The sequence below is a fragment of the Rhinolophus hipposideros genome, assembly GCF_964194185.1.
Source record: "Rhinolophus hipposideros genome assembly, chromosome: 15".
NCBI lineage: Eukaryota > Metazoa > Chordata > Mammalia > Chiroptera > Rhinolophidae > Rhinolophus > Rhinolophus hipposideros.
Window position 1 is genome coordinate 12,381,059 of NC_138061.1, and position 27,750 is coordinate 12,408,808.

Sequence of the window (27,750 nt, forward strand, 5' to 3'; positions counted from 1 at the left end):
TATCATGTCAGCCTAGTAGGTCTTCAACGAGTTGCAAAAGTCTTCCTACAACAGGTGTCCTGCCAGTGAACATTCACACAGAGCTGATGGCCCAGATACTCTTTGATTCTGATGTGATGTTAGCCAGGGTCATCTCATTGGTAGATGAGCTCTCTGTCTTTTGCTCCTATGGGGTTGGGGTGGGGAGAGGTCCTGGGAGGGGTTGTGTGGATTTGGGGGCAGCTAGAGCATAAAGGGGCAAGCATGTCAGGATTCCCTGGGAGAAACACAAATGCAGGAAAGGGCTCATTCTCATGCAAGAGTTGTAGAGACCTGGTCTATATCCTGATTCACAAGGGAATTGCCGTGTGACCTTGGATACGTCACATCTCTGCACTCTAATTGTGTACCGTTACAAAACAAGAGGGCTGTACTGGGTCAGCAGTTTTCACTGCCATTGTTTCGGCAATGAACATTTCCTTCAACTCAATTCTCAGGTAGAAGCCCCGTGAAGACTTATTCTAGTTGTGAGGACATAGGGAGCTTAAAGCTTTTATAGCTCAGCTCTCTTGTAACCTCCCTGGAAGCAGTTTTAAGATTGCTAGATGGGGGATCTGTCGTGCCCTGCGGGGGGACCCATCTGGAAGCTTCCCTGCCTTGTGCCTTAGCTCCCAAACGGTGAGTGGTTTACTCACTAGAGGGCAGCCCCAAGAGCCCAGGGACTACATTCTTTTGGTCATATCACCATACACCCAGCATTAGAAAATAGCTCTGTCTTATGTTGACTGGAGCAATGTAGACACACGAACAAACAAACAAACTTCAGGAAGACCTATCTCTGTACGTCTAATAAATGGGAATTTGTATTACATTTTTACCTCAAAGGCACTTCCTGAAAATTAACACTCAGAAACAGAAACGAGTTCAAATTTTAAATGACTTCAAAACTTTGTCTTTAGTAACCTCACCCTGTGCTTCTTTCACTAGCCACATGCACCTACTGAGCCTTTGAAATGGGTCAGGTCTGAATTGAGATGTGCTGTGTCAAATTTTGAAGACTTGGTATGAAAAGAATATGAACTATCTCAATTATTTTTATATTGATTACATGTTGAAATGATACATATTGTATTACTAAGTAAAATATGTTATTAAAACTAACTTTACAGGTTATCTCTTTACTTACATGGCTACTAGAAAATTTAAAATCATATGTGAGGCTGACAGTTGTGGCTTGTACATTTCTATAAGTGGCATTGCCCTAGACAGTTGATTAATGGATCATCCATAATTACTCTTTCATATTATGTAGGAGTGATATTTATGTGTGTGTGTGTGTGTGTTTGTCTCTCCCCAGGCACAGAAGCTGAAATCCAATGTGTCTGGCAGTACACATCTCTGCCTTTCTGATGTAAGTTATGTTTCTTTCTGGATCACTCTGCATTTCTAGAGACAGAGACTTTGGGGCCCTGGGGCAGGGTATGCTGTGAAGGGTTCAAAGACAACAAGGTTTCCTCGTCCAGAAAAATGTAAGGCAGCCCCCTACATCTTTCTTTCCTCAGAACAGAGTACAGTCATTGGATCCCAGTCCAGAAAGTTAGAACTAAGTGTGGGACGACCCGGGATCTTCATCTCAGAACCGGACCCAACATGAATACCATTGTCCCAATATAATAGTCACATCAAACCATCAGGCACAGATAACAGCTCTCACTGCTTACCAAATGTCCTCGATCTATAGTTCCTTCAACTGCCATAGCAACCCAGTGGTAAGGAGGACAGGCCAAGTTACTCTCCACAATTTACGGGTGAGGAGATGGATGATTCTATCATGATCATAGCTCCTTGTGGTGAGATGCGGCAGATGGGATGTCAGTGAGTACTGGGGTCGGGGTGGAATCATGGGTCCTGGGGAAGGATGGCTGTGCTGACGGGGCGGCCGGAAGCCTGGGTTGTGGTATGAGCTCTCCTGCTGATGAGCAGGACAGACTCTTTCATCTATAAAATCTAGGGTAGAATAGCCACTGGGGGAAAGGCCACTACTGCCTGCTATGCTGGTCTCCAGTGTGATTTGTGATCCATCTCTTTATGAACCAGTACTTGCCTGGGCGTTTTCTGAGGTGATTCTTCCTGCCCTCCTTCCATGATGGGGAGGGACAGCCGGCATTCCTCTTCAGTCAGTGGTCCCCAGATGGAAAAGGGATCCATGTTGCATAGCTACTGGGGAATCTGGGGGTTGGGGCGGGGATGGGAAATGGAAAGGATACCGGAGTTCACCCCCCGCAAGTGGATATTAAAATCTATAGCAAGAAAATGACCAGACAGTTTATCAAAAGTATCTGGTTCTCACCCACATTCATGATCCTTCCTAAAAAACTACAAGTCAGTGAACTGAAGACTCAGTCAATGGTAAAATCCTAGGTCAGCGTTGGTGAGTAGTCTAGCCAGTTGGGGGCGACGGGAGGGCTGGGAGAGAGAAAGTGCGGTTAAAATATACTGTGATAGAATGAATACATGCAGTGTGTGATAATGAAAACCTTCTTTCTTACAGCGTGATTACGAAAAGGATGGTCTTGCTGGTGCTTCCAGCCACATAACCACAAAATCAATGGCTGCTCCTCCAAGCTGCGGTCTCAGCCCACTGCTGCTTCTGGTGGTAACCGCCCTGTCCACTCTACTATCTTTATCTTTGGCAGACACATTGTAGCTGCATTTGAAAAACAATATGGACATATTGTAAGAAAACAAAAACCAAGTTATCTGTTTCCTGTCCTCTTGTATATCTGAAATTCCAGTTTTAGGCGCTCAGTTAAGACATTGCTAAGACAGTTTCATGCAAATGGAACTTTTTTCCTTTTTTTTTTTTTTTTTTAAGAAAGCTTCTTGAGATCCATAGGGCCTCTATGGGATATCCAATGCAGTACTACATTCCAAACTCCAAAGGCTTTGGGATCTGTTGTATTGTACAGGGACCGTTTGTAAATTTGGCTGTAAAACAAACTGGGCCATGTTTTTTCGTGATGATGATGATGATGATTTTTTTTTAACAATTTAACTCTGGCCTTTACTAGCAAGCTAAGGAGTTAGTATTGCTCAAGTATCTTCCATTATTTCATGTAATAGCTTTGATTTCTGATGACATAACTGCAGCCTAACAAGCTTTCTTGTCCCATATCAAAGATTCTCGAGGGAATCCTGATGGACTTTGTGCAAATAAGCTTGTACCAACCAGTGTTCACCTTTCTATGTGTTCTAGCCTTTTCTGCGCTAATGTTTGTGTTCTGTGAACAGTTCTGCACTCTCCTACAAAACCAAAAGCACCTGTCACATCCAACTCTAGTGTCTGTCTTCTAGTCAAAGCAGAGTGTGAATGGGTGTGAAACTTCACAGAACCGTGATCATTGGACGACACTCTCCTAAGCCTTACCCAATGGAGAAGCCCTTAAACTAACAAGAGTCAAACATAGCTGAAGCGTCCCTCTAATACTCTTTCCACGTATGAGGTTATATGTAGAAAAACAAATTTTACTACTCAATGATTTCCACTATTGGCTTTCTATATTTTGAAAGTAATGATATTTTCTCCATTTTTTTTTTACTGATGATTTCCTACAAAATACATGGAGCTTGTTTTCCTCTCATAAGTAGTGTTAGCTCTGATATTAACTTCACGGATACAGCTCTTCAGAAGCAGACTCTGCAGAGCCTCATGCTTGAGCGGAAAGCTCTGCGTCATGTTCCTGTGGACGGGCAGGAGGAAACAGTGCAGCCAAGCATTGTCTTTTATCATTTCTTGAAACGCAAGCATGCATACCTGTGAGGAAACCGGCGACCACCTGTAAATGTTTTGCGGTGTCTAATGGCACCCTCACCTGTTGACACAATCCAGTACCTTGGTTTTCATGTTACCTGACAAAGGCAGCTCTGACTGGGACAGTGGACGAGGGCATGCTGTCCTCTTCTGAAGCACATCTGTGCCAGGATACCCAGTACTCTTCTGAGGGATTGTCGTTACTCCCAACTGTGATGGCTTAGCCTCTGTGTTGAGCAGTTTGGCCTGAAGGTCACCAGGAATCTGCTTGCGTCTTGTTCTGTGTCCTCCATGATAGACCGTCACTGACTATGCGAAAAAAGAAAGGTTTGTGGATCAAGAAGGCCAATGTTAGGTCTGTGGAGATGAGTTGGTTGGCATGGATACACAGAATAGAACAGGACTCTGGATGTAAGACATCTGGCTTGTTAACTGTGCAGCAGCTTCCATCGTTCTCTTCCTTAAACAAATCAACCCTAAAAATACACTTTTGAAATCTGGTTGAAAAGGTGAGATTCAGAAGCTAGAGTCACTGAGTGCTGGTAGCCTTGTTTCTCCAAAACTGAGTAGGGAAGAGTTTCTTAATTGAGTGCTGGAGGGGGCGGGCGGGAGACACTAGCTTTCTTATATCAGTAGTGGGGCTGGCAGAGGAAACCCATGGTGCACATGTCATACTGATCCCCTTTGCCTTCTGACATTTGCCTCGTAAGAATTGGTCAAATTGCTGGGATGGAAATCTATTAAATCCAAGATGAAGGCATAGTCTGAGCTGTGTTGGTATTTGAAGTACGTTTATATCCAAATGTCATACACACAGATGTATAATAACTAAGTACCAACTTTTTTCACTTCAAAATGATTTCAAGGGAAATGCATCAAACAAATTTGATTAGTGAAGGTTTCATAAAGACTCTCACTTTGAATAAACCCATTAAATGTGTCAAAGTATTTGGAATTCCAGTCATCTATGAAAGCATATCTCTTACAGGGCATACTTTATTTTAATTAAGATATCTCTGTGTATCTACACTGGACTAATTGCATATGGGTCTGACTCTATGAGATCTACTGTAGAAAGCTATTGATTACTTCTGCAGTAAACAGCAGCTCTAATTAGCTTCAGATTCAGATGACCAAGAGGAAATGGGAGTTATCAGTGCTAACAAGGGTAGCCTTCAGTGAAGAAAGCATGGATGTACAACACATAAATTAAATTTTGAAAAGCCTCATCTATCACCAACAAAGATCTCATTTTTCTTCAGAGATAGAAGCCTATTAGAGTTACCAAATCCTCAATTCGAAAACAAATTGCTGATTAAATAACCAGGGGGAAGGATGTTCAGTGACAACACATTAGAGAGATTCTTATAACATCATGTCAAGCAAGTGTTTTCTGCCACTCAGTATGATCTCAATTTAACACAGTGGCCTGAAACACCATCATTTGCCCCAGGACTAAAGCAGACAAGTGACTTAAATCTCTTACCTGTCTCACTTTTCTTTGGCAGTGCTAAAAGCAAAAAAGGATTCACTATGTCTTGTCTTTCAGTCCCTGCTTTTAGGGTACCACCAAATACAGGGGCTATCTGCTGAGGCTTGGGCCTCTTGCAGAATGCATCTCATTGTAGTTGACTTTGACCAAACAAAAACAGTAACTTCTGTTCCTGTAGACCATGACGCCTAGATCAGGTCTAGCCATGCCCTACTTATTCCAGAGAAAAAAAGAAAGGCGAGATTGACAACCGGATTAGAAGCACATTCATTCCACTTCGATGTTGAATATCTTTGACCAGTCTATGTTTGTGTATCTTTTTAATAGAGCACATGAAGGAAGAAGGGCACAATAAAGAGAGGGAATTCAGAATGCCACCTGAATATTTATTTTTCCATGTCTGATTTTTTTCAAGCCTCTAGTAGAAAATGTGTAAGTTGAAAATTACATAGGTTATTTTTCATTAAGTATAGCAAACTGTATCCAAAGTGCGATCGGAGTGTGGTTTCCATTAAAATAAATTTGTTTTAAACAATTGTTGACACTGTAGTGAAAAATGTCTTAGAAGCTGTATGTTTGAGTTCATCAAATAACAGAACACGGCTCCTCCAGAGCTGCTGTGGCCTTTGATACGGTCTGTTTTAAGACGGTTGTTGTCATGTGTACTCTCTGAGGATGGGTCTTCTCCAGCTGTATCCCATTTCCCACCTGCCTTTCTGTACTTTAAATCAGACACTCCCAAACACTCCATCTGCTGAACCACGAAAGTGGGAGAGCAGAAGCGTTTCACAGCCAGTGTAAAGTGCTCAGGAAAAAGAGATGTAAGAGCCATGGGAGTTAAAATAATTAGCAAATTCTTCTCTTAGAATCCAGCATGAATGTATTACTGCTGTTATTATTTACAAGATAGTGGCCTCAGAGGAGCTGTCTTTTGGAAAATAAGTTTTCATTCATGTAGTCAGACACGTACAGTTTATTTGAGTCAATAAACTGTGGACCAGAAAAGGACTGCTTAAGTGAATTCACATTTTCTAATTCTCTTTCAAAGCTGTTCTTGATCTCCTGGATTCATACCCCAGTGGTCTTTGTTGATTTTGCTCTAGATAAAGCAAGTGAGACCCATTTTTTCAAGAAAGGCCAAAAAGCAGGGGCAACAAACAAGAGTAATCTATGAATGGCCCAGGCATGGTCACAGCAGAAGGGCTGTGTGCACTGACCTCGGGGCGTTTGGAGAGAGAAGCAAAACCAAGGTGCAAAAAGACACCACCTGCCTTGGGTGAATGGATCATGCAGTCTGCCGACTTTCTTTACTGATCTGAATAGGGACCGTGTCCTGACAAAACAGCCAGAGTTCCTTGAATTAGACAGCAGTGCCTCTGCAGGAAGCAAGCCGGAGCTAATATCTGGGTGGCAGAGGAGGGAATTTCTTTGTAGAAATTCTGAAACAGTGAAACAGCTGGGAATTTGGTTGGGTACCTGAAGAAGCTACGTTCTTCTCTTATTCCTAAGAGAAGAGTCATCTTAGGTATAGATCTGACACCTCTCGACTTTGACTTGGCTTTTAGTCTCAAGTGACCATTCGTTCTAAGTCTACTGTCTAAAATTCTTCATGAGGACGACACCTCTGAAATGCATTCTCTCTGCAGAGGCCTTAAATCTGTGGGTTTTGCCACTGCCTCCATCCCAGGATGTATTTAGTGGGACATTTTATTTCACAAGGATAGTTGTCTTAAGGAATTGGCTGATTGAGTTTCTTTCATATTGATTACCGATGCCCCTGCCCCGTATTGCCTAAGTATTTAACAGGGGCCCTTCCTATCAGTTCTTCATCCTAATCACCCTAAATTTAGTCCTACCCAAATTAATTTTTGTTCCATCGGATGCTTATTTTACACATAAGACTGACTTTTTGGAGAGGGAGAAGCCTCTCTCAGGAGCCAGGTGCTCTGAAGACAATGCTAATCCCTGAGTAGGAAGTTCGACCATCCAACCATCCCCTGAGCTCCCTCTTCTTAACTTAGTCTCCTCTGCAGCATTCTCTCCAGGCATCCCTTTGTTGCTCCCCGGGCTCTCTGGTGAGCTCCTCCTCCTTCCTGGACGCAGCATGGGCTGTTCAGTGGGATGTGCCACCTGCACTTCTGATTGTTCTGAGACCCAGCCCAGAGGAGTGAGGAAGCCCCACAAACCCTGTTTCAATACACTGCCTGCAGAGAACTGCAGCCTGCTACCAGGCATTGAGGTCTCAGCCCCCTGAGGTCTGCAGGCTCATTTGACCAGTGCAGCTGCGACTTCGGCTGTCTGCCTCTGGCAGGTGCCAATATCAGCATCTTGTCCCACTGCCATGGGGAGTTTATTTTTGCTCAAGGGCAGCTGCCAAGTCCAGCACTAGTATCAATAGAAGGTTTTCTCTGATTTTCTTTTCTTCATCCCAGGCTGGGCTTTCTTACCAATGCCCATTTTTATTTTGTAGAAAGTGCCAAGTGACTGGCCAGAGACCATTAGCCCCTGTCTTCGTTTTAACATCTCTTCCCATTCACCCAGCCTGATCCATGACAGGTACTTACACAATGCTGGGTGGATGAAAAACTGGAACATTGAAGGGCTTCATTCTATACGATAGCAGAGGACTGGTGGTCCATTTGCATTGTCTTGCTGACATCCAGCTGTTACATATGACACTGAAGGTGTCCTCCTGAGGTTATTGAGGGTGACCTGGGAGGAGGGGGTGCAAGAAAGCATGAGATTCAAAGCAGCTTTAAATATGCCCACTGTGTTTCCTGATGAGAGATGAAAAACTAGCATTTGTCCCCGGGAGGAGCTGAGCATGACCAGACAGCCCCAGAAAGGATGGGATGGACTAATTACATGGGAAGTTAGCCAGCGAGTCTGCTGGCATTTTAATTTGCCTCAAGTGCAGGATGCTAGCAAGAAAGATGGACCACTGCACCGGTCCCAGACCAACCCCAGGGATGGCAGCTGAGATGCAAACACAGGTGCTTATCATTTGGGCACATTCACTGAACATCTACTCTCTCTGAATGAACCATCATTTGGAGCTAAAGCTCCCCCGAGAGTAACTTGAGAGTGTAGGGCCTTCTGACAGCAGCTTAGGGAAACACCCATCTTTTCCAGATTGGCAGAGTCCTTGACTTTGCTATCCTTTGGAGAGTCTACATTCTCATTATAAATAGTCCCCGATGTTGTTTTTCAGGCTTAGTCTCTAAGAAGTAAGTCCCAGTCCATATGCCTACAGCAACCCACCCAGATGCACCATATGGAGAAGGCACACAGACTCACCCTCATTCTGAGCCTAGAAGGCTGCCACAGAGAACCAAGTGGGGTTGCCTTCTGAGCCTCAGAGGGCCGTGAGCGTGGCCAGGTGGGCATGCCAGTGAACTATCCCAACTGTCAGGTACTAATTGGGTGCGAACAGGAGACCCCAGAACTGCTTTAACCAAGCAAAGCAAGCAGTCAGCAGTGCTGATTCAAAACAGCACAACTTTCAATGTGCAGTGACCCCTGACGCCTGCCAAACATGACGTAGGTCATAAGATGAAAGTAGGATGGAGAATTGGAACAACCAGTGAATGTCCTAGGTGTAGGAAACGCAGGGCTGCTACAAGTGGGTAAAGATCTGTCATCCATCACGGAGGCTGAGCCAGGTGTCTGTCTCAGGTACAGCTGAAGATGCTTTGGACCTTCTGGGCAATGCTGCACTTGAGGCTCCACGGATAAAGCTCCCTGTCTCTCCGTGTCACAAATGCTGCCCAGCATGATCCAGCATTATCTCCCGGGCGTGCAAAGTGTGCTTGATCTAGATTTTAGTTTTTGATATTTTAGCTTTAGCTAAGGGCATATCTGAAATGTGGGGGAAAAACAGAATGATAAATGTAGAACCAAATCACAGATTGCCCTGCCTTATTTGGCTGTGGTCTAACAGTAATCAGATATTTCTGACATGCTTTTTCTGGATTCAGAAATCGCTGACCTCAGAGGGTTGAAGAAATGGTTTCAGAAACTTGAAATCCAGGGCCTTAGAGTTCTCCTAATTATCTGTCTTTTCTCTTCTTCTCTCTTTTGTCCCCCAAGGGAGGGAGGAGGGAAACACTTCTCACCACAGTTTGCTTTAAAGAGTTTTCTCATCTCCTGTGCATTATCCCTTGATATTGAAATTATTTTCTCTTGTTTAATCCAACTCCTGCTGAGAAGCTGTGTGAGATTTAGGATGTGGGGTTTTTTGTTGTAGTCTTTTTGGATGGCGCTGCATTTTTTACTCTTAACCCAAGGGTATCTCTTAGCTCATGTTCTTTCTGTTTTCTGCAGGTTAACAATACAGGTGGAATAAAATAAGGATTTTGTTTTTTAGCATAGTTTTAGAATTCTGCCCTGGGAGAGGGGTTCAGACAACAAAGCCTCATCAGAGCTGGGGTGAGGGGTAGAGTGGGCATCATTGAAACCTCCTGTTAGGAGAGGGTACAGATGAATGACTTCCCTTCTGGGTTCCATTTTATATTGCGTTTCCTGAGTTTTCTTTCCACTTGTAGAAGCGAATACATTTATCTCGTTGTCTTGTGTATCTGCTTTCCTGAGAAACCTGGGCATTCTCCCGGGGTCATTCCCACACGGTTTCCTCACACAGCTGTTTGCAGTGTGCTTTTTTGGCCAGCACCCAGGGAGGATAATCCACATGTAGAAGTGCAGTTTTTGCTCTTTGGACTTTGGACCTGGTTTTGTGACGTTTGAATTTTCTGTTTGCATTTGCTCGAGCACTACAGAATGTACGTACGTAGTTTCCTCAGCCATCCTCCACCCAGAATATCCTAATAAACGTTGTTTTCTTTTTTAAAAAAATAAAAAACAATTATTATGGTGTGTTTTTCTTGTATTGTAATTCATTGGAAAAAGGATCTTGTAGTCTACAAACACGGAGATCCCCATGTAAAAAAATGGGGGTTTTACAGCAGAGAAGATACGATTATCAAGAACTGAGTGAGGTGCATTTAGGGGAAGTCGTTGCAGGGGTGTATGTGTGTCAGGGGTGGGGGAGTGGTATGGAATGACACGGCTGTGTCTGGTCCTGTACACTGTGAAATATTAAGGAGCTTCCCTGGTCTCTACCTACTAGATGCCAGTAGCAACCTCCTCCCAAGACATTGTCCACTCTCTGGGAGGGGGAAGGCAGCAAAATTCCCCTTGTTCAGAGCCAGTTTTAGACCCAGCCTAATAGTTCCCTTATGCAGGGAGCCAGCTTCTAGTGTAGGGCCACACCTGACATTTATTCTATCTCTTCAACACATAGTTTTATAATGGGAGGATAGGGTTTGTGGGTTCTCTAGATAAACCATATACCGTGTTTCCCCGAAAATAAGACCGGGTCATATATTAATTTTTCTCCAAAAGACACATTAGGTCTTATTTTTCGGGGAAGTCATCCTGAGAAATCATGCTAGGGCTTATTTTCTGGTTAGGTCTTATTTTCAGGGAAACATGGTATGTATTGAATTATTTGTATAAACTTACAAATAGTAAGTATTTTGATAAAAGGTAAAAGACTTCAAGTGGTTCATTTTTCTTATTTCTGGCATCTAGTTCAGTGCCTGGCAAAGAAGAATCACTTCACATCGCACGAGGCCAGATTTTATCCATTAGAAATAGAGGATGTGGAGAAAAGAGAACCCTCATGCACTGTTGGTGGGATTGCAGATTGGTGCAGTCTCTATGGAAAAGCAGTATGGAGGTATCTCAAAAATCTGAAAATGGAACTACCTTATGATCCAGCACTTCCACTCCTAGGTATCTATTAGGAGAAATCTAAAACTCTAATTCAAAAAACTTTATGCACTCCTATGTTTATTGCAGCACTATACACAATAGCCAAGACATCGAAACAACTGAAATGCCCATCGGTAGATGACTGGATGAAGAAACTGTGGTACATTTATACAATGGAGTATGACGCAGCCACAAAGAAGAATGAAATTGTACCCTTTGCAACAATATGGATGGACCTAGAGAACATTATGTTAAATAAGTCAGAGAAAGACAAGTACCATATGATCTCACTTATATGTGGAATCTAAAGACTAAATGATTGAACTAATAATAAAAAAAGAATTAGCATTGTGATTGTGGTGGTTCAAAAATATGACTTCCCCCACTTCCCTGGGGAAGTTACCAAACAGGAAATTGTCATTCCTTCTCACTAGCAGGACGTTATAAGGCAAAATGTTAAAACACAAACGAGTAATTAACTTTGCCACTGCTGTTGGCGTCAGTCTGCATGTGCAGTCAGTACCCTAAACATCAAGAAGGCCTTGCAGTTATAGGATAGGGGCTGTGTTTCACTTGAGATTCTGCAGAACACAGTTTTGTGCTTTGTGAGTTCTCTTCCACTGGGTTTTTCTCCTCCCTTGTTTCCTGGGCCTGCTTTCAAATGACCAAGTGTAGAATGATTTCCACCAGACGCCAGAGTGTGGATAGAAAGTTTGTGAGCATTTGGATCTGGGCCCAGTGTTTTAGAGATAGAGCAAAACCTCAGACCCAAGCATCTCACCTGACTTGGGGGGCTCTCAAGGTAGCCTGAGCAGCGACCCCTACGTTCACTTACAGAGCAATGAGGCCCAGTGTCAGCACTCCCTGAGCAGCTGACTCCTGGGAAAGGGCAAGACCCTGACTGGCCCCGAATCATCAACAGAAAAGGGGAGGACGCAGTGTTCTGGGGCCTCTGTTTCTCCCCAGCCCCTTAGTATTCTAATCACCTGCTGACCACAACCAAATCCCCAGGACGCAGGTGATAGAAATTTTAGGAGCTGGAACAAGAAATGACTAAAAAAGCCCTGAGAGAAAGGCCAACAACGTGGATAAAAGCTGTGACAGAAACAAGATACAAGGCTGCTTGTGTTTGGTGATATAAATAAAGTATAAACGAACACACAATGATGGGAAAGACAGGAGCAAGAGGATCCATATAAGTCACATCATCGGGCAATGTTGGCTGCACTGAGGGTTTCTTTTCTCATGAAGGTTTCTCCCATCCAGGCTGGTAGACAATTCACCACCGTGTCTAAAAGATAAGGTGAGCGTTTGGCCTGAGAATCCTTTGAGTGGATATATAAATAGAGACAAGCTTTTTTTAGAAAGCTGTTTGACAATATGTGCTATAATTTAAAATCCACATTCTCTTTGAACCAACAATTCCACTGCATGGAATTTACCCTACATTCTTCCACAACATGCCAAGATCCATGCAAAACGATTTTCATTGCAGAATAATTTGTAATAGCAAAGATACTCGAAACAGCATGAATGTCCATCAACAGTGAACTGGGTAAAGAACTCATGGTGCAACTAGATGAGGGAAGACTAAGCTACTATTTAAAAGAAAAAAATAGATGTGTGCCCAGTAAAACTGAAAGTCATCTACGGTATATTAAGGGAAAAGACAAGGTACAGGACAATGAAATATATATGTTTCTATTTGTATACGTTTTAGAAACATGATAGATAGATGATTAGAGATAGATGATAGATAACAGGCAGATGATAGATAGTAGACACAGATAATAGATGATAGATGATGATAGATGATGGATTGATAAATAGATAATAGACAGATGGATAAATATTATCTAGATATGCAGTTTTTGTTATATCTGTATATTATTTTTACCTGTTGTTTTTTAAAGAATAAAAATGAAGGATGAGCTGTGCAGCTGCTGGAACCCAGCTAGGTTTGGCACTTGCTCTTTGGAGGGAGGCATCAGAGGCAGCTCTGGCTGGGAGCCCTCCCAGAGCGAGTGTATCCCCTGCATCCAGCTCAGCCCCACAGCCTGAGAAGCAGTGAGCGGCTGCCCTACAGAACCTCTTTGGAGAGTAACTGCCACAATTTGGGGAAGAGGCACCTTAGAGGCACCTGTGTGGACTGCACAGGAGGTTTTTTAAATAATTTCTCACTCTTGGTTGGTGACACAGAGTGAGTCATGTCCACACAGTACCCCTCCCCCCCAGCCTCCGGGGAGTTCAGTGACAGGAACAGTGCCCTCAGAGAGAACATGACAGTCAGTTACTCGGTGCTCACCAAGCACTCCAAGCATCCATCCCAGTGCCAGGATGGATGAGCTCCGCGCACACGATCCTATTCAGTTCTCACAGTGACTCCAAAATAGAAGCAACCAAATTTTGCAACTAAAGAGACAAGCTTAGAGAGGGCAAGTGACTGAGGCAAAGCCACACGGCCAAAGGAGGCAGAGTGGGACTTGAATTCAGTTTTCTGATGCCAGTGCCCATTGGAACTATTCTCTGCCCTCAAGCCTTGTAAGGAAAAAGTTTCCTGGCTTCTGAGCAGGAAAGCTCATAGGTCCACCCCACAACCCCCCTTCATTTTCCTCCACCCACACTCAGGGCCATGTTATGAGAGCAGCCCAAGCTGACATATTTCGGCATGAGCTTGTCTTCTGAAGATAATTAGATTACCTTCCTTGCCTGAAGGAAAAGAACAGCAGATTAAAAAAGAAATATGAAAAGCCATCTGAGTGCCAGGACTGCTCCGCTGAGATTCACACGTCCATTTCTGTCCCTCATTCTAGACATGAAACCAATTAAAGTCGTTGCAACGTACACAGGAACACAAAGTGACAAAAGCCTGCCAACTTGTTTTTAAAGATTTAATTTACCCACAGACTGCCCAGAAAAACATAGCTGACCTGTCATTGTACAGTTAGAAGTGTTTGGCCCAGCGACGACTTCTAGTGGTGCCCCGCCTCTCCTCAGATCCCCAGCAAACCATCACTCCGTGGGTCTCTTCTATCTTTAGCACAATGATGACAGCACACACTGGGAGCTCTTGTCACTGGGGAGGTGATGGAAGGCAGGAATCAGGCTCCTGGTAGCTTGGCTGGCTCAGGAAACTCATTGAGTTCCTAGTATTGGTCTCGCCCTAAATTTTGACATCTCCCACTTCTGCCCATACCTGGAAAACATGAGGGGAAGAAAGAGGATATGCCTTCCAGTGTCCTCACCTCAAGGACTGCTGTCTGTTGCCTGTGTCTTAGGACAGGATGGGGCATCTACTTTTGAAGTGAGCTGTCCAAGATCGATGATGGAAAGTGGGTTTTATTCCTTGATTTATAAGCATTTCATTACAACTATAGGGAAGGATCTTCCAAAAGAATGATCTAAATTGAGAACAAAATGCAACAAGCAAAAAGAAAAAGGTCGTTTCTGCAATGCATGTTTCTTCTCTAAGTTTGCTTCTCTTCCGGTCAGTTGAAAATGAATCCCTGAAACAATCCGTCATCCATGGGTACCAACATCACAATAGAAAAGCCACCACACTCGGATCCTCCAGGAATGAACACACAGTGCTTTTGTGTTCACTCCTGGAGAATCCGTAGAGTATTCCGATAATGCCTCCTGAACTTGAAAGTGCTTTACTGTTCACAGAGCGCCTTGTTACGCATGTTCTCCTTTGATTCTCCCACTGGCAGGTGGGGTAGTTGATCATCCCCATTATATGAACGGGGAAATAGAGGCCTGGAAAGGCCTTTATCCTGTCAATGGCAGGGGAGCCCCTGCAATCCAGAAGCTCTTACTCCAGTCCCACCCATCTTTCTTTTCAGGCCTCTTTCCATTAACTCAGGAATTGCAAACTATTTTGCTGAGTTTTTCAAGGCAATTTTCACAGGGTATAGAGTGCTCTTTGACTAAGCGCTTCTGTAATTTAGGAGCCAGCCAACCGCAGGTACTCAGTGCCAGGCTGCCAGGTGATCTCGCTGCGTGCTGTTCACTTGCTCATAAGTCTCCGTTTTGGGGGCAAACAACTGCAACAGAAGCATGGGGTGGTGGCTTCCTTGTGGATACTAAAATGCCTCCAGGTCACAAACCAAGGTGTAAGGGCAGGGGGCTGAACTGCTGGAGAGGTGCCAGTGCTGCCCTCTGGTGGACCACTGACCTCTAGGTGCTGGGTGAGCTGGCCTTGCCTCACCCACAGGACTCACACAGAGCCAGCAAAGCCCAGACCACTCAGGCGCCATCTGGGACCTCCAGGCAGCCCCGACCATTGATCCCCTCTCTGTTTAGGTCCCGGTTTGCTCCTTGGCTTTTCACGTTTCCAGAAGCAAACCTGTGTTTCCCGTGGGCGCTTAGTTCAGTGAGTACTTCCTCTTCTAAGTTACACTAACCATCACTTTGGATCTTTGCAGCTGCCCTGTGAGGCAGGTGCTGCTCTCCCAATTTTGCTGATGAGGAAATAGACTCAAAGTTTATGTAAGTTGGCAAAGTACCACAAATCAGAGGGAACCCCAGCATCTGAACCCAGGCAGCCTGGCTGGGGGATCTGCGTTGTCACCTCAGGGTTATCTTGCAACTTCCTGGCTCCACAAGAGACTTCCTGCAAATCACACCATTTTTCAAAGCCACAGAGGAATTAGATCTTTAAGGAAACCTGAGATTGTATATTGTTACTCCTCTTGTAACGTGAAGAACCAGTGTATGCATTTGGATGTTTTCCCCTTAATTTGAGATTTGCTGACAGTGAAACAGAACAGTCCTTTAGGTGATGATTTTGTTGGCAGCATTTGAATGAGTACTGACTGCAGACTTTGCTGGCGTATGTCACACAGAGCTCCGCTTCCCCGGGAAGGCTGTTTCTGTTTCTCTGCTCTTGCCTTGCGGCCCAGCCCCTTTTGGAGAGCTTGTTCCTTCCCCGGCTCCCCAGCTTCAGTTGCCGCCCAGAGCAGAGGAGTCTGGGGCTGCCTTCTGTGGGCTGTCGCTCAGCATTCAGTATTTCCAGTTCCCTGGGAAGAATCAGCCATCTCCTCAAACCAGCCTGCCCATAATAGATGTCTTCGTTCCTCAGCCTCCCCCAACTCCCTAGCCTTCCTAACATGTGTCAATGCCCAGAGCATCCTTCCGGGCCTGGGAGACAGCCTGGAGGGTAAAAGAGAATAGGCCTTTCTTTTCATTGAGCTTACCCAGTCCTGGGAGGAGCCTTTATGATGGTTAACGAGTACAATGTGACAATGACAGTGCTGGGACTCCTTGGTGCTTGGAGGTGGAAGGTGAGCCAAGGTAACTCCCAGGCTGAGCTTCCGCCGCCAGGTGAACTGTGGCCCCTTTGCAGAGGCGGGGTACGTGGGGAGCCGCAGATTCTAGGAGGGGTGGGGAGAGATCCAAATTCTTGCAAGTTTGGGATTCCTCACCTCCTCAGCCACCAGCCTCAAACTCCACCATTCGTGGTCACACGTTCCTCTCCTTCCTGCCCGGACCTAAGCAGCAAGCAGGGCTGTGCCCTCTCTGGTGTCCAGCCTGCCCAGCCGTTCCCACTGCCTCCCCCATGGGCTCTCCGCCTCCAGCCTCCCCAGACTGATGCTCCTAAATGCCGCCATCACCAGGCTCTGATTCCACACTACCCATCAACTTTCTCTCCTACTCTGTCCTTACACTGCCCTCTATCCATCCATCAACCACATTCACCTGCTGCCACCACTTACCCATCCTGCAGCCACCCTCTGGGAAGCCTTCCAAGTCACTCCAATTCACAACAAGTTCTCTATCTTTGGGGTGCCCACTGCTCTCATAGCCCACCTCGCTTGCTTCTAGGCCCATATGTGACCTTGTGTTGCCACTTAATTCTGTGCTCATGAGCCTCTCCTCCCCAGTAAGGGAAAGGACCCCTCCCCCCCAAAAAAGGGAGGACACAGTCCTCTTATACCCCAGTGGGTGGTGAAGAGTGTAGACTCTAGAGATTAAAGTTTTTTGACAGCTCTGAGTCTCAGTTTCCCCAGTTTTAAAATGAGATAAATATAGAAACTACCTCAGGGTGTAGCTGTCAGGCTCCTATGTTGGCAACGGCTGCTGCCATAAAGAAGATCAGAAAACAAACTGATGACACGTACGGTAAAAGCTGCAGGTGAGGCTGGGACCCAGGCCACAGGCCACGCAGGTTGTGGGGATCTAACTGAGTTTCCTTTCTTCGCCCCCGCCTCCCCCCCCCCCCCCCCCCCCGGCAACAAATCCACTGGAGGCTGGTCATGCGATAGACACCACTTTGGGAAAAAGAACTATATTCTCTGCACGCATGGAAATGCATGAGTTTCCTTTCTTCCCTCTGCCCAGGCTTCAGGGGCAGGAGAGAGCCGTGTTCACACAAGGGAGGCCATTCCTTCAGATTTGCATTGGGACACACAGCAGAGTCTACGACATCCCCAGAGACAGCTGGTTCTTATACAGGGACTGAGATTCTTCTGGGTTTCAATGCCTCATAGACCCCCATCTATATATCTGGTTAGGAGAGGGTGAAGTCTTCAGAGACTGTCCAGTCCCCTCCTATTCTGTACTAAATACCTTTGAGACAGGCTTCTGTCATGGTGACGTGGCTGCACGTGTTCCCAGCAATTGGATGACATCGTTCCAGCACTGACTGAAAAGAAGCATATCTGTGTCTACTCACATCCTGTCACTTAATTGTCATTGTCTAGCAGTTCATTAAGGCTCCTGTTCCCTTAATTTGTTGTGAAGAGTTAAAAGGCTTTCAAATCTAGTCAAACTCAAAACTAGTTTATTTGCCTTTTATGATGATTGAAACGATGTGCATTGTGAAAAACCTTATGTTCAACACTCGGCGATATTAATTTCACTTGACTTCATGACTTAAGGTCAAATATGTTAATCAAACCTGCCATCATTAGCAGTTTCCTTTTCTATTAAGTGATTATAATCACTTACTATTAATGAGACGTGAAGTTTTAATAAATTTTTGCTGGTGTGAAATTGCAAAACAGTAATTATGACACATACTGTATGGATGGCTTGTTCCATGATGTAAATTGGGCCTAATGTTGGTAAAAATACAAACGAACATTAAGTAATTAATTAGTTGCCTCCATGGGACCCAAATAAGCCTTCACCATGAAGGCAAACGGATAAAAAAGGAAGAGCCTTTCATTGTTATTAGTGAACTGTTAAACAGTGGAATACTGACGCTCAAAAAGACTGATCCCAAAATAACATCTTGACTGAAGCCAAAGGAGAAATAGCTCTACTAGAATTGTTTGGGTTGAAGTCAACATTTCTGGCATGCGGCTGATTGTATGAGGGCAGCATGGGGCAGGAGGAGGCTTTTGAAGTTAAATGTTGATGCAGATAGATGGATGGGAATGGGACTAGAGAATTTCTGTCTCAGCCTTGAGAGAGATCCTATGAGGATGGAACCAGAGAGGCCAGGATTCACCACCCACATTGTGGGTTCTCTGCAGAGAACATAAAAATCCCTAGAATATTATGGGCTCTGTCCCCCAAAAATATTAATTCAGAGGTCTGAAGTAGGGTCTAGTCCTCCGCGTACACTCAGGATTATCCTGATAGAGGTGGCCCCCAGCCCACATTTTAAGAAACAATGATCTAGAAGCCCTCAGCCACAATTCTGCAAAGCTACGCAGGAGTCACAATTCTCAGTGAACACATACTTCGTATATGTCAGGCCCCACATTAAACACCAGATTGTAAATTTTCTAGATTGTTTATAAGTGAGAAAGGCATTATATGTATATAAATCATAAGTAGATCATCATCTACTTATGATTTAAGTGTTCAGTGTTGTTAAGGTTTCCTGGACACTTATTTATAATGTGCCAGGCACAGAGCTGGGGGTTTGGCCTCACTACAGTCTCATGTTATAGATGTGGAAACTGAGACTCAGAGAGACAAGGGAAGTTGCCTGAGGTCACGCAGCCAGCATGCCAAGCTGAGAAGTGGGCTCTATTAGGCAGGCAATACGAGTAGGCAGTGACTGAACACAGGTAGACCAGGGAGGAACCAGAGGGTAACAGAGTTCTCCAGTGACAGGGGCAGGCAGCAGGGCTCGGGGCAGAGCCAGGCAAGCCCTTGGGAAGGTAGTTTCATTTGTCTGGGGCAGTGGCTTTCCAAAGCCTCCCCAGAGCTTTAGAGGCATTGTTGTGAGTCCCAGGCTCCATGCTGAGGTTGGGGGTCAGGTAGGGTTCCCCATGCTGTGGCCCTCCCATTCTACACCCCCATTCATATATCACCTATTGGGGAATGCTGTCATGTAACAAAATATTTGAGAACCCCTGCCTTGGGACAAACAAGGAAAGAGATAAAAGATGCAAGTGTCGGCCTAAGATGCATCCGGGAAGGGACCAGGTGGAAGTGGCCGGGGGTGGGGCGGATGAGGGGGTTGTGTCGGATGTTGGGCCAGGATGTTTAATCTGCTGGCAAAGAATGTAGGTGGCAAAATCCACCTAGAGGTCAGGAGACAAGTTGGGAGGTGGCAGGCTTGATATTTATTTTCTAATCACCTGTGGCCAGTGACTCCTCTAGAAGGCAATGCAGCCAACCAGGTCCCGAGTGAGGCTGAGTTTTACCCCCCGGGGCAGCCCTGAGAGGTCGGTTCTGTTGCCCTGGCCACATGAAGGAAAAGGCTCACTGAGTTCAAGTACCACCATCAGCATCTCAGCTACCCTCGGGCAGCACCTGGCACGTGCCAGGCCCTGGCAGAGCACTGCAGGAATCATCATCTCCTATACCTCAGGAAAGCCCCTGAGGAAGCCACGATGAGTTTCTTCATTTTACAGATGAAGCCAATACATGCATCTCACTCCTCAGTGAGCATGCTGGGAAGTGAGAGTCCTCCCTATCTGTGACAACATGGAGAAGACCTGGACCATCCAAAGAATGTAACAAAAAAGACAGAGCGGCATCAGTTACAATGTAAACTGGACAGATGGGACCTGCCAGTTATGCTAATTTACAGCCCAGCTGGGCCGTTCAGACACTTCTCAAAGCCCGCCCCACCTTGGGGTCACCCCTGCTGCAAAGAGAGGCAGGCTGTCTAAACACAGGAATAGATGATGAGAGTCCAGAAAAACACAAGTCCAGGGAAAGGAATGTAAAACCTGGTAGAAAATGGGCAAGGTATTTCCTGTTACCCGTCAAACACTTTACGACCTTGGATAACTTGCCTGGGAAAGGTTCCCCCCACCCACCCTTCCCCATCGCATACATCCATGTGACGCCGTGAGTCTTGCAAGAATTTTCTGCCAAGCGCTTCACTCACGAGTGTCAGACCTCACAACCAAGCCCACGGTGTCTCTACCCTTCAGATGTTCATCAGAAACCTCGTCCAGTTTTGCCAAGAACAGTGTGAGAACCAAACCCAGCTGGCAACTGCTGCGAGTTTGTTCTTCCTAGTTACAATCATCTCCCTTATTCCTGGCAACCCTGGTATCATCCGTTCTTCACTTCATTAAGTTTCCCTCAACCTTTACCCACCCAGGAGGCAAAACTGATAAGTGACTGGAAGACAAAATAGTGCCAACATGGAAACAAAAACAATGAGGTGGTAATTTGCGAAAGGCTGCAGAGAAACATACATCCAAAAAGAGAGGAGCCCAGATGGCCCACTGCCCAAATTCCAGGGTGAGACCACCTGTGATGTGCCAATTACTCCTCTCCTGCTGAGGTCACAGAAAAGCTTGGCACAAGTGAGTGAGAATTCACCGCCTATTCACCATGGAGGATGCTAGAATGGCCCCTGACTTCACTTTAATTGATGATAGCAAGCGTTCAAAGTTAATTTTCGTCAAGCACTAACTATGCCTCAAGAACTCTGCTAAGTGTTTTCCAGAGGCATTTCCTCTGAGAGAGTCGCACAATCATCCCCATTTTACAGACTGGCCTCGAGAGGTCATTTTATTCTGTGGTCATACAACCAGCAAGTGGCAGATTTGGGTCCCAACACAGTCTGACTGCAGGGACGACCATCTCCTACCATGCTCACCCTAGAGCTGCTTCTCAGCGCACAGCCTTTCAGAAACTTATGTCCTGAAGAGGAAGCACCTGAGGAAGGGGAGAGGGAGAGCAGGCTGAGTGGAGGCAGAGGCCCTCGTGTGCTCCCAGGACACATTCTGGGCAGATCACAAGCTTTAGCTTTTTGGAGCCCAGGTGTGCCCGCGAGGCCCACATCTCTCAGGGCAAGAATGCACAGCTGTCAATGCCACAGCCTTTTAGAATTAACGTAAGATGTTAACGCTAGGACAAATGGGTGAAAAGTATGCTTCTCTCTATATTATCTTTGCAACTCCACTGCAAATCTAAAATTATTTCAAAATAAACATGTTTAAACTTTTTTTTGACAATTCCGTTTTTTCACTTATTAACTTTATAAAAAAACACATTAAAATAATTACATTAATATATAAAAATGCCATATGAGTCTGTTTTATATAATGATGGTCCATGTAAAATTTCACTGGAAACAAAGGATCTGTGGCTATAAAGGTTTTGAAATTGCCCTTTTCCTTCTCTAACAGTTTAGGCCAAAAAACATTAGCTAGGACTCGGCAAGGAAGGTGACCATACCAGTGGGGTGGGGACACAGTGATCCAGGACATGGGCAGGGGTGTCAGAGACAAACAGGAGTAAAGAGGACATCCATGCTGGAGAGCAGCTTTGTACATATGGTGTTGGATTCTCAAGGAGGAAGAAAGGCTGCCTGGTACAGGTGTCAGCACCTGAGAAGAGTGAGGAGGGCTTCATGTGTAGAGGTGGCCCAGTGTGGGGAGTCAGTGCTCAGGAGAGGAGAGAAAGGCATCCGTGCAGGGAGGCGGGGTGAGGGGTGAAGGTTGGCATGGGGAAGCAGAACCCCAGACGAGCGAGGAGGGCTTCTGTGTAGGACAGCAGTCCTCACTGGGGGTCAGAGTCTAAGCAGGATGAGTCGGACAAGTCCCTGGAGGACTTGTGTGGGGCAGGGCACCATGGCAAGGATGCTGGAGTATGGGTGGGGCGAGGAGGGAGGCTGGGCTGGGGAATGTGGCAGTCGGCAGTGACAGGACATTTGTTACCTGTAGGTTACTGGTCAAAGAAGTTGGTACATTCAGGATAATAGGAGTCAAGTTTCTCACGGTCAGAGTTATAGATAAAGAAAGGGAAACCTTGGAATGAACTATGTGGTATTGGATTGGAATTGGAGGTATCAGTGTAAGCCCATGATTTTCAACGCAGAGAAATTGAAATAAACGCAGATGTAAATGTATGTGTATGTATATGCATAGCTATAATCCCTTGCTCTGTCCATGAGAAGGCCTGGGGATGGTGACACCCCAATAGCAGGGAACACACTTACTGGCCTTGACATGGTTTCTAAATACCATTCTCAACTAAAAGAAACCTGGGTTGATTGGAGAAAAAGCTGATTCCAGGATTGAGGACAAGATGAACTTGGGTATCTTATATTGTAGAGTAAGGAAATACTCCATGAAATATGGGGACATGTCAAATGAAGAGGCAACCACTGGCCATATCTGGGAAAATCTGAATATCAAAATATATAAAGAATAAAATAGGAAACCATGGACCAATATTTATATAACTAAAAGGATTGAAAGTTTGATACGGAATGGGGTGCTTATATCGTCTCAAAGAAGCTCCCCATGAAATACTTATTAATTAAAATGGGAAGTAACATGACAGTGGAGAAGGTTGACAGGTACAGTTAGAGTTAAAATCATCAGAAATGGGACAAATCTACACTGGGTGCCACCTGATAGGAGGAATAGGAAGAACTCACAGTCGCTTCTATGACATTCCTGCCAAATATGCATAGCCTACATCTAATCATGAGGAAACATCAGACAAACCCAAACTGAGACCCATTCCACAGAATATCTGATCATAAGAGCCATGATCACAAGTGTTTAGGAAAGACTAAGGAAAAGACAGGGTGGCAGATGGCAACTCACGATCCTGAACTCGATCTTTATGCTGTAAAAGACATTGGGATGATTCATGAAATTTAAATTAAGTCTGAGGGTCAGATGGTAGTGCTATGTTAACACTAACTTTCTGACTTTGGTGGTTGGTTGTAGTGTAGTAAGTGGAAGAATGTTTGCGTATGTAAATGTATGAAATACATTTAAAAAGTATCCAGAAGTGTTGAGGTATCATGTAAGCAACTTACTGTCAAGTATGTCAAGACCAAAAAAAAAAAAAAAGAAAGAAAGAAAAGTTATCTGTCATGTGCTCACCAAACTTTGGGTAGGTTTGAGAGTCAAGATTTTCCTTAGGACACACCCCAAAACATCTTCTATTACAAATAGGGATTGATGCCTAAACGTTTCACATCAGACAGTGTAAATGTAACACTTTCATCTCAAGACATTTTGCAATAGGAAAATTTCAAACCTCCACCGTAAAAACGCACCACTGAAATATCCGTGGGGTGCAGTGCTGATGTTCCCACCTAAAGAGCTAGTTGCCAAAAATCAATGCCAAGATGAGTGAATGAGGGGAGTGGCTCCAGTGGTGTATTAGCTATCCAGCAATTCTTAATCAGTTTTGATCTGGCGATAATTAAAGAGTAAGGCTAGTTGTTCATGAGATTAATTAGACTAGGTCATCTGGATTGATGAATCCAGGTAAGTCCCGAGTATGGTGAACAGTACAGAGTAAATACCACTGTTATCCTAGTCATGCTCATTATAATTATTATTATTGTTACTGGTGCTTCCCAGCCAGTAATAGCAAACTATCTCCCTGGCATATTTTTCTATTCTTCACTGCAGGTGGACAGACTCCAAGCTCATTCAAAAGTGGCATTCAATTCCTGAGGAACCAGTTAAAATGATGTAGATACAAGAAATTGTTCCCCCAATGCTGGAAATTCTTAACTGAGCAGCCCAGAAACATTTGTGCTGAGACAGTGATTTGCTCAGTGGAGTCCCAGTGCGTGCTCTGGGCAAGCTGTGATAACCAGGGACTACATTAAGTTCACACATGTTGCCCTAAAATTGCCTCCAGCCAGAGAGTCAATGGCAAAGGAAAGGTCTGTGAAAACAGAAATCTAATAGTGCTCCTGGTTTATCTCTCCATCTGCAACTCCTGTAAAACACTGACCTAAGAAATTCAGGCTAGCTGTGTTTGGTGGATGAAACAGGTCTAGTTTCAAGTGGCATATCCAGTAAACTAATTGACATGTAACTAGAAAAAGGAAAAAAAAAAAGTAACTCAATATTCATTGTCAGCAAAATAACAAACTAGATACCTTGACCAATTTTCCCATTGAAAATAGCTAAAAACGCAGGCCCCAAGTTGTAAACACCTACTGAAGTGCATTGACACGCTGGCAAGAAAATAAGGAGCATGAAGGTAGATGATGTGAAGGTCTGAACAGAAGAGGTCAGCAGAAATCTGAACAGCTTTCACCCTGGGGGCATTTGCAGGGCCAGGTTTTTTGAGCTTCGATTTTTCAGAGCCTCACAGAGCACCAGAGACAGAGCACGGGGTCCTCCTGGAAGGAAAGAAGTTGAGTAGGAGACCCTACCTAATAAAACTACTAGGACCCCATGAGCTGAACTTTCAGTATAAAGGTGAATTACAAATAACTCCACTACCTCCTTACCTCCAATGGGACTACTAGAAACGTTACCTCTCTTGAACCTGGGAACAGATAGAAAGAGTCCCTGAGAACTGATACCCACAAGCTGACCCACACTTAGGTTTGCAGCCACAATTCTTAGGACCTAGAGTCTGAACATTCTCAAACCAATCATTTAAGTGGTCCTAGATTAGTAGTAATCTCAGGCATCCAGAAGAAGCTAAATTAAATTATCCCCGGAGAAAGCCATATTCGTCGCACAGATAAAGAATTCCCACATACAAAGTTTCAAAGAAAATGAGCAACTCGTTGCTGAGCCCACAAGAAAATGAGGAACTGTAAGTAAGACTCGGCAAAAACAAAAATTAGTAACAATGACCAAGGATACTGAAATGATCAGAGACAGAACATAAAAGGATTATGTTTATAGAAATAAAAGACAAGCTTGAATATAAGCAGAGACAAGGGCAGTATAAAAAATGAATAAGAAGATAAAGCTGAAGAGAGAAATAGTGTAGAAATTATCCAAATTACAGTCCAGAAATAGCAAAGGTTTGGAGACATTAAGAAAACTGGAAGAGAGATAAAAAGGTTTAGCATATGTCTAAATCAGACTGGTTCTCAACTGCGATAGTTTTGCCCTCCAGGAGACATTTTTGGTTGTCACAACAGGCAAAAAGTAGAGGGTACGTGCTCCTGGCATCTAGTGGCTAGAGGTAAAGGATACTGCTAAACATTTTACAATGTTTTGCACAGCCCTGCACAATAAAGAACTGTGGCAATAGTGCTGAGGTTGAGAAATCTGGGTCTAAATTAAGTTCATGAACGGGGCAAAAGTAATAATATTTGAAGAGGTAAAAGAAATCGATCCCAATGAATCCCCCCGAAAGAAATATGCACATATGAAACTTTAATACACCAAAGAGAAAGAATAAATATTTTAAAAGCCAGAGTGCATAAAATAATAAGGTTCATTATACTATTCTGTATTCTTTGAAATTTTCATATTGTTTTAGTCTGTTCAATACCACAGTCTGAGTAGCATATAAACAATGAAAATTTATTTCTCACAGTTCTGGAGGCTGGAAATATGAAAATAGGGTGTCAGCATGGTCAGGTAAGGGTCTTTTTTGGGGTTTTAGACTTCTTGTTGGGTCCTCACACAATGGAAGAAGTCTCTTTTACAAAGGTACTAATCCCACTTATGAGGGCACCACACCCATAATCTAAGCAACTCTCAAAGTCCCCACCTACTAATACCATCACACTGGACATTAGGATTTCAACATATGAACTGGGGGGGGGGACTGAAGAGAGGGGAGCACAAACATTCAGATAATAGCACATATGAAAGACTTATTTAAAAAGGTAAGACAGAACAAAAAGACAGACCACTTTAAAAAAACTGATAGCTAATTTCTCAGCAGGCAACATGGAAATTAGAAGACAGTGAAATGTTATCTTCAATGCGCTGAGAGAAAAATTACTGTCAACCTAGAAGTTTATACTTAGTGAATATATCTTTCAAGAACAAGGGAAAGTCTCTTTCAGACAAACAAAAACTGAGTGTCATGGAGGGTCTCAGCTCCCGCTCCCCACGTAAGAACGCAGGACATGGTGAGGCCAAAAAGGAACACCCACAGAGCCATAGATAGGGGAGTCATATCGCTATATTCTCGCTGGCGGCTGGGTTGGAGACACAGGAAGCAGGAACCACACGATCCGCAGCCTGCTGTCCGCTTCTCTGCCAACCGACCCCACTTGCTAACTGCAATCCGCGCTTGCTAGCTTAGCCAAGGTAGTTATATCAGTGGCTAATGGCTAACCGGTAACAGCTGATGGCCAACTAGTCACAGCCGATGGCCATCTACTACCCGAGCCAGCACCTTTCCACGTGAGGCCGAGAGCCTGGAAACTGCTGTCTGGGACTTTCTCTCCAGACTGAGTTTTCCAAATAAAGATCCTCAATAAAGGAAATTCTGGAGGAGGTCCTGAGGCAGAAGAAAAAACATTTTATGTGGAAGTTCGGAGATTAAAGATGGAATAGAGGAAAGAATATATTTACATCAAAATTTTGTCCAAAATGACAATGATGATGATGATAATGACAGTAATGCCTTCAGGGTTAAATTATTACCAGGGTTAAATTTTTACCAGAAGAAAGCTGTTGTAGCCACATTAGTAACAGATAAAATATAGACTTTGAGACAAAATCATTACTAGAGAGTAAGATCTTTAAAATGAGAAAAGTGGAAGACAAAGGAGTGTGCACCAATTTTAAATTTGTATGCATCGTATCCTCAAAAATGTGATACAAATGCAGACTACAAGGATAAATAGACATACTCATAATCATTTGGAATATTTTTTGACACATATCTTTCAGCAACTGAGAGAAACAACAGGTGAAATTCAGCAAAAGTGAATAATATTTGAATTCAACAAGTCTGGTTTAATGGACATTACAGAATACTGCACCAGACAAATGCATAATACTTATTATTTTCAAAATACACATGAGACATTGAAAATTTCATCACATACTCAGCCATAAATAGGGTAGCATACATTCTGGTTTCTAGGACAGTACCAGTTTATTTCTCTTGTCTTAAACATCTATTTAGTTTAGCACTTATCCCAGACAAAATTGTCCCTGTTTGTACATGGAATTCCATGGTCATTCTAGGCATAAGGCAAGTCTCAGGAAATGTCAAATGTATGTTGTCATACAAAGCGTGGGCTCTCCATCATATAGTAATTAAATTGGAAACTAGTAACGAGTGCAACTAGGAGGTGGAGCTTCCCCTTCCACCCAGCCCCCACTCAAGGGACGGAGTCTCCACCTTGGTCTAGGCACCCACTAAGAAACTGGGCCTGATCACCATTTTCCTGGCTGGTGCTTCCATGCCAGGAGAGCTAAGCGAAGAAGTCTGGAATATGCTGCCTTCCCCGCCCCTGCATTAAGTGCTCAGCTCCCAAAAGTAGGGTTGCCATTCAGAGAATCACCCCATCGTCCCTACACCCGGCTCCACAGTTGAAGTTCAGCATTGCAGTCAGAGTGATATTTTAAACAAGAAAAGC

At 44.3% G+C, this 27,750-nt stretch overlaps 1 protein-coding gene across 3 annotated transcripts in view; it reads left to right on the forward strand.

Moving 5' to 3' along the window:
* Positions 1-10,156, forward strand: part of GFRA1 (GDNF family receptor alpha 1) — a 203,176-nt gene extending 193,020 nt beyond the window's left edge. For all 3 annotated transcript variants that reach the window (XM_081074712.1, XM_081074713.1, XM_081074711.1), the window contains exons 9-10: positions 1,337-1,390; positions 2,531-10,156. In XM_081074712.1, the coding sequence (XP_080930838.1) occupies positions 1,337-1,390; positions 2,531-2,686 (210 nt within the window). In that variant the 3' untranslated portion in view covers positions 2,687-10,156. The remainder of the gene's footprint in view (positions 1-1,336; positions 1,391-2,530) is intronic.
* Positions 10,157-27,750: the final 17,594 nt, after the last annotated feature.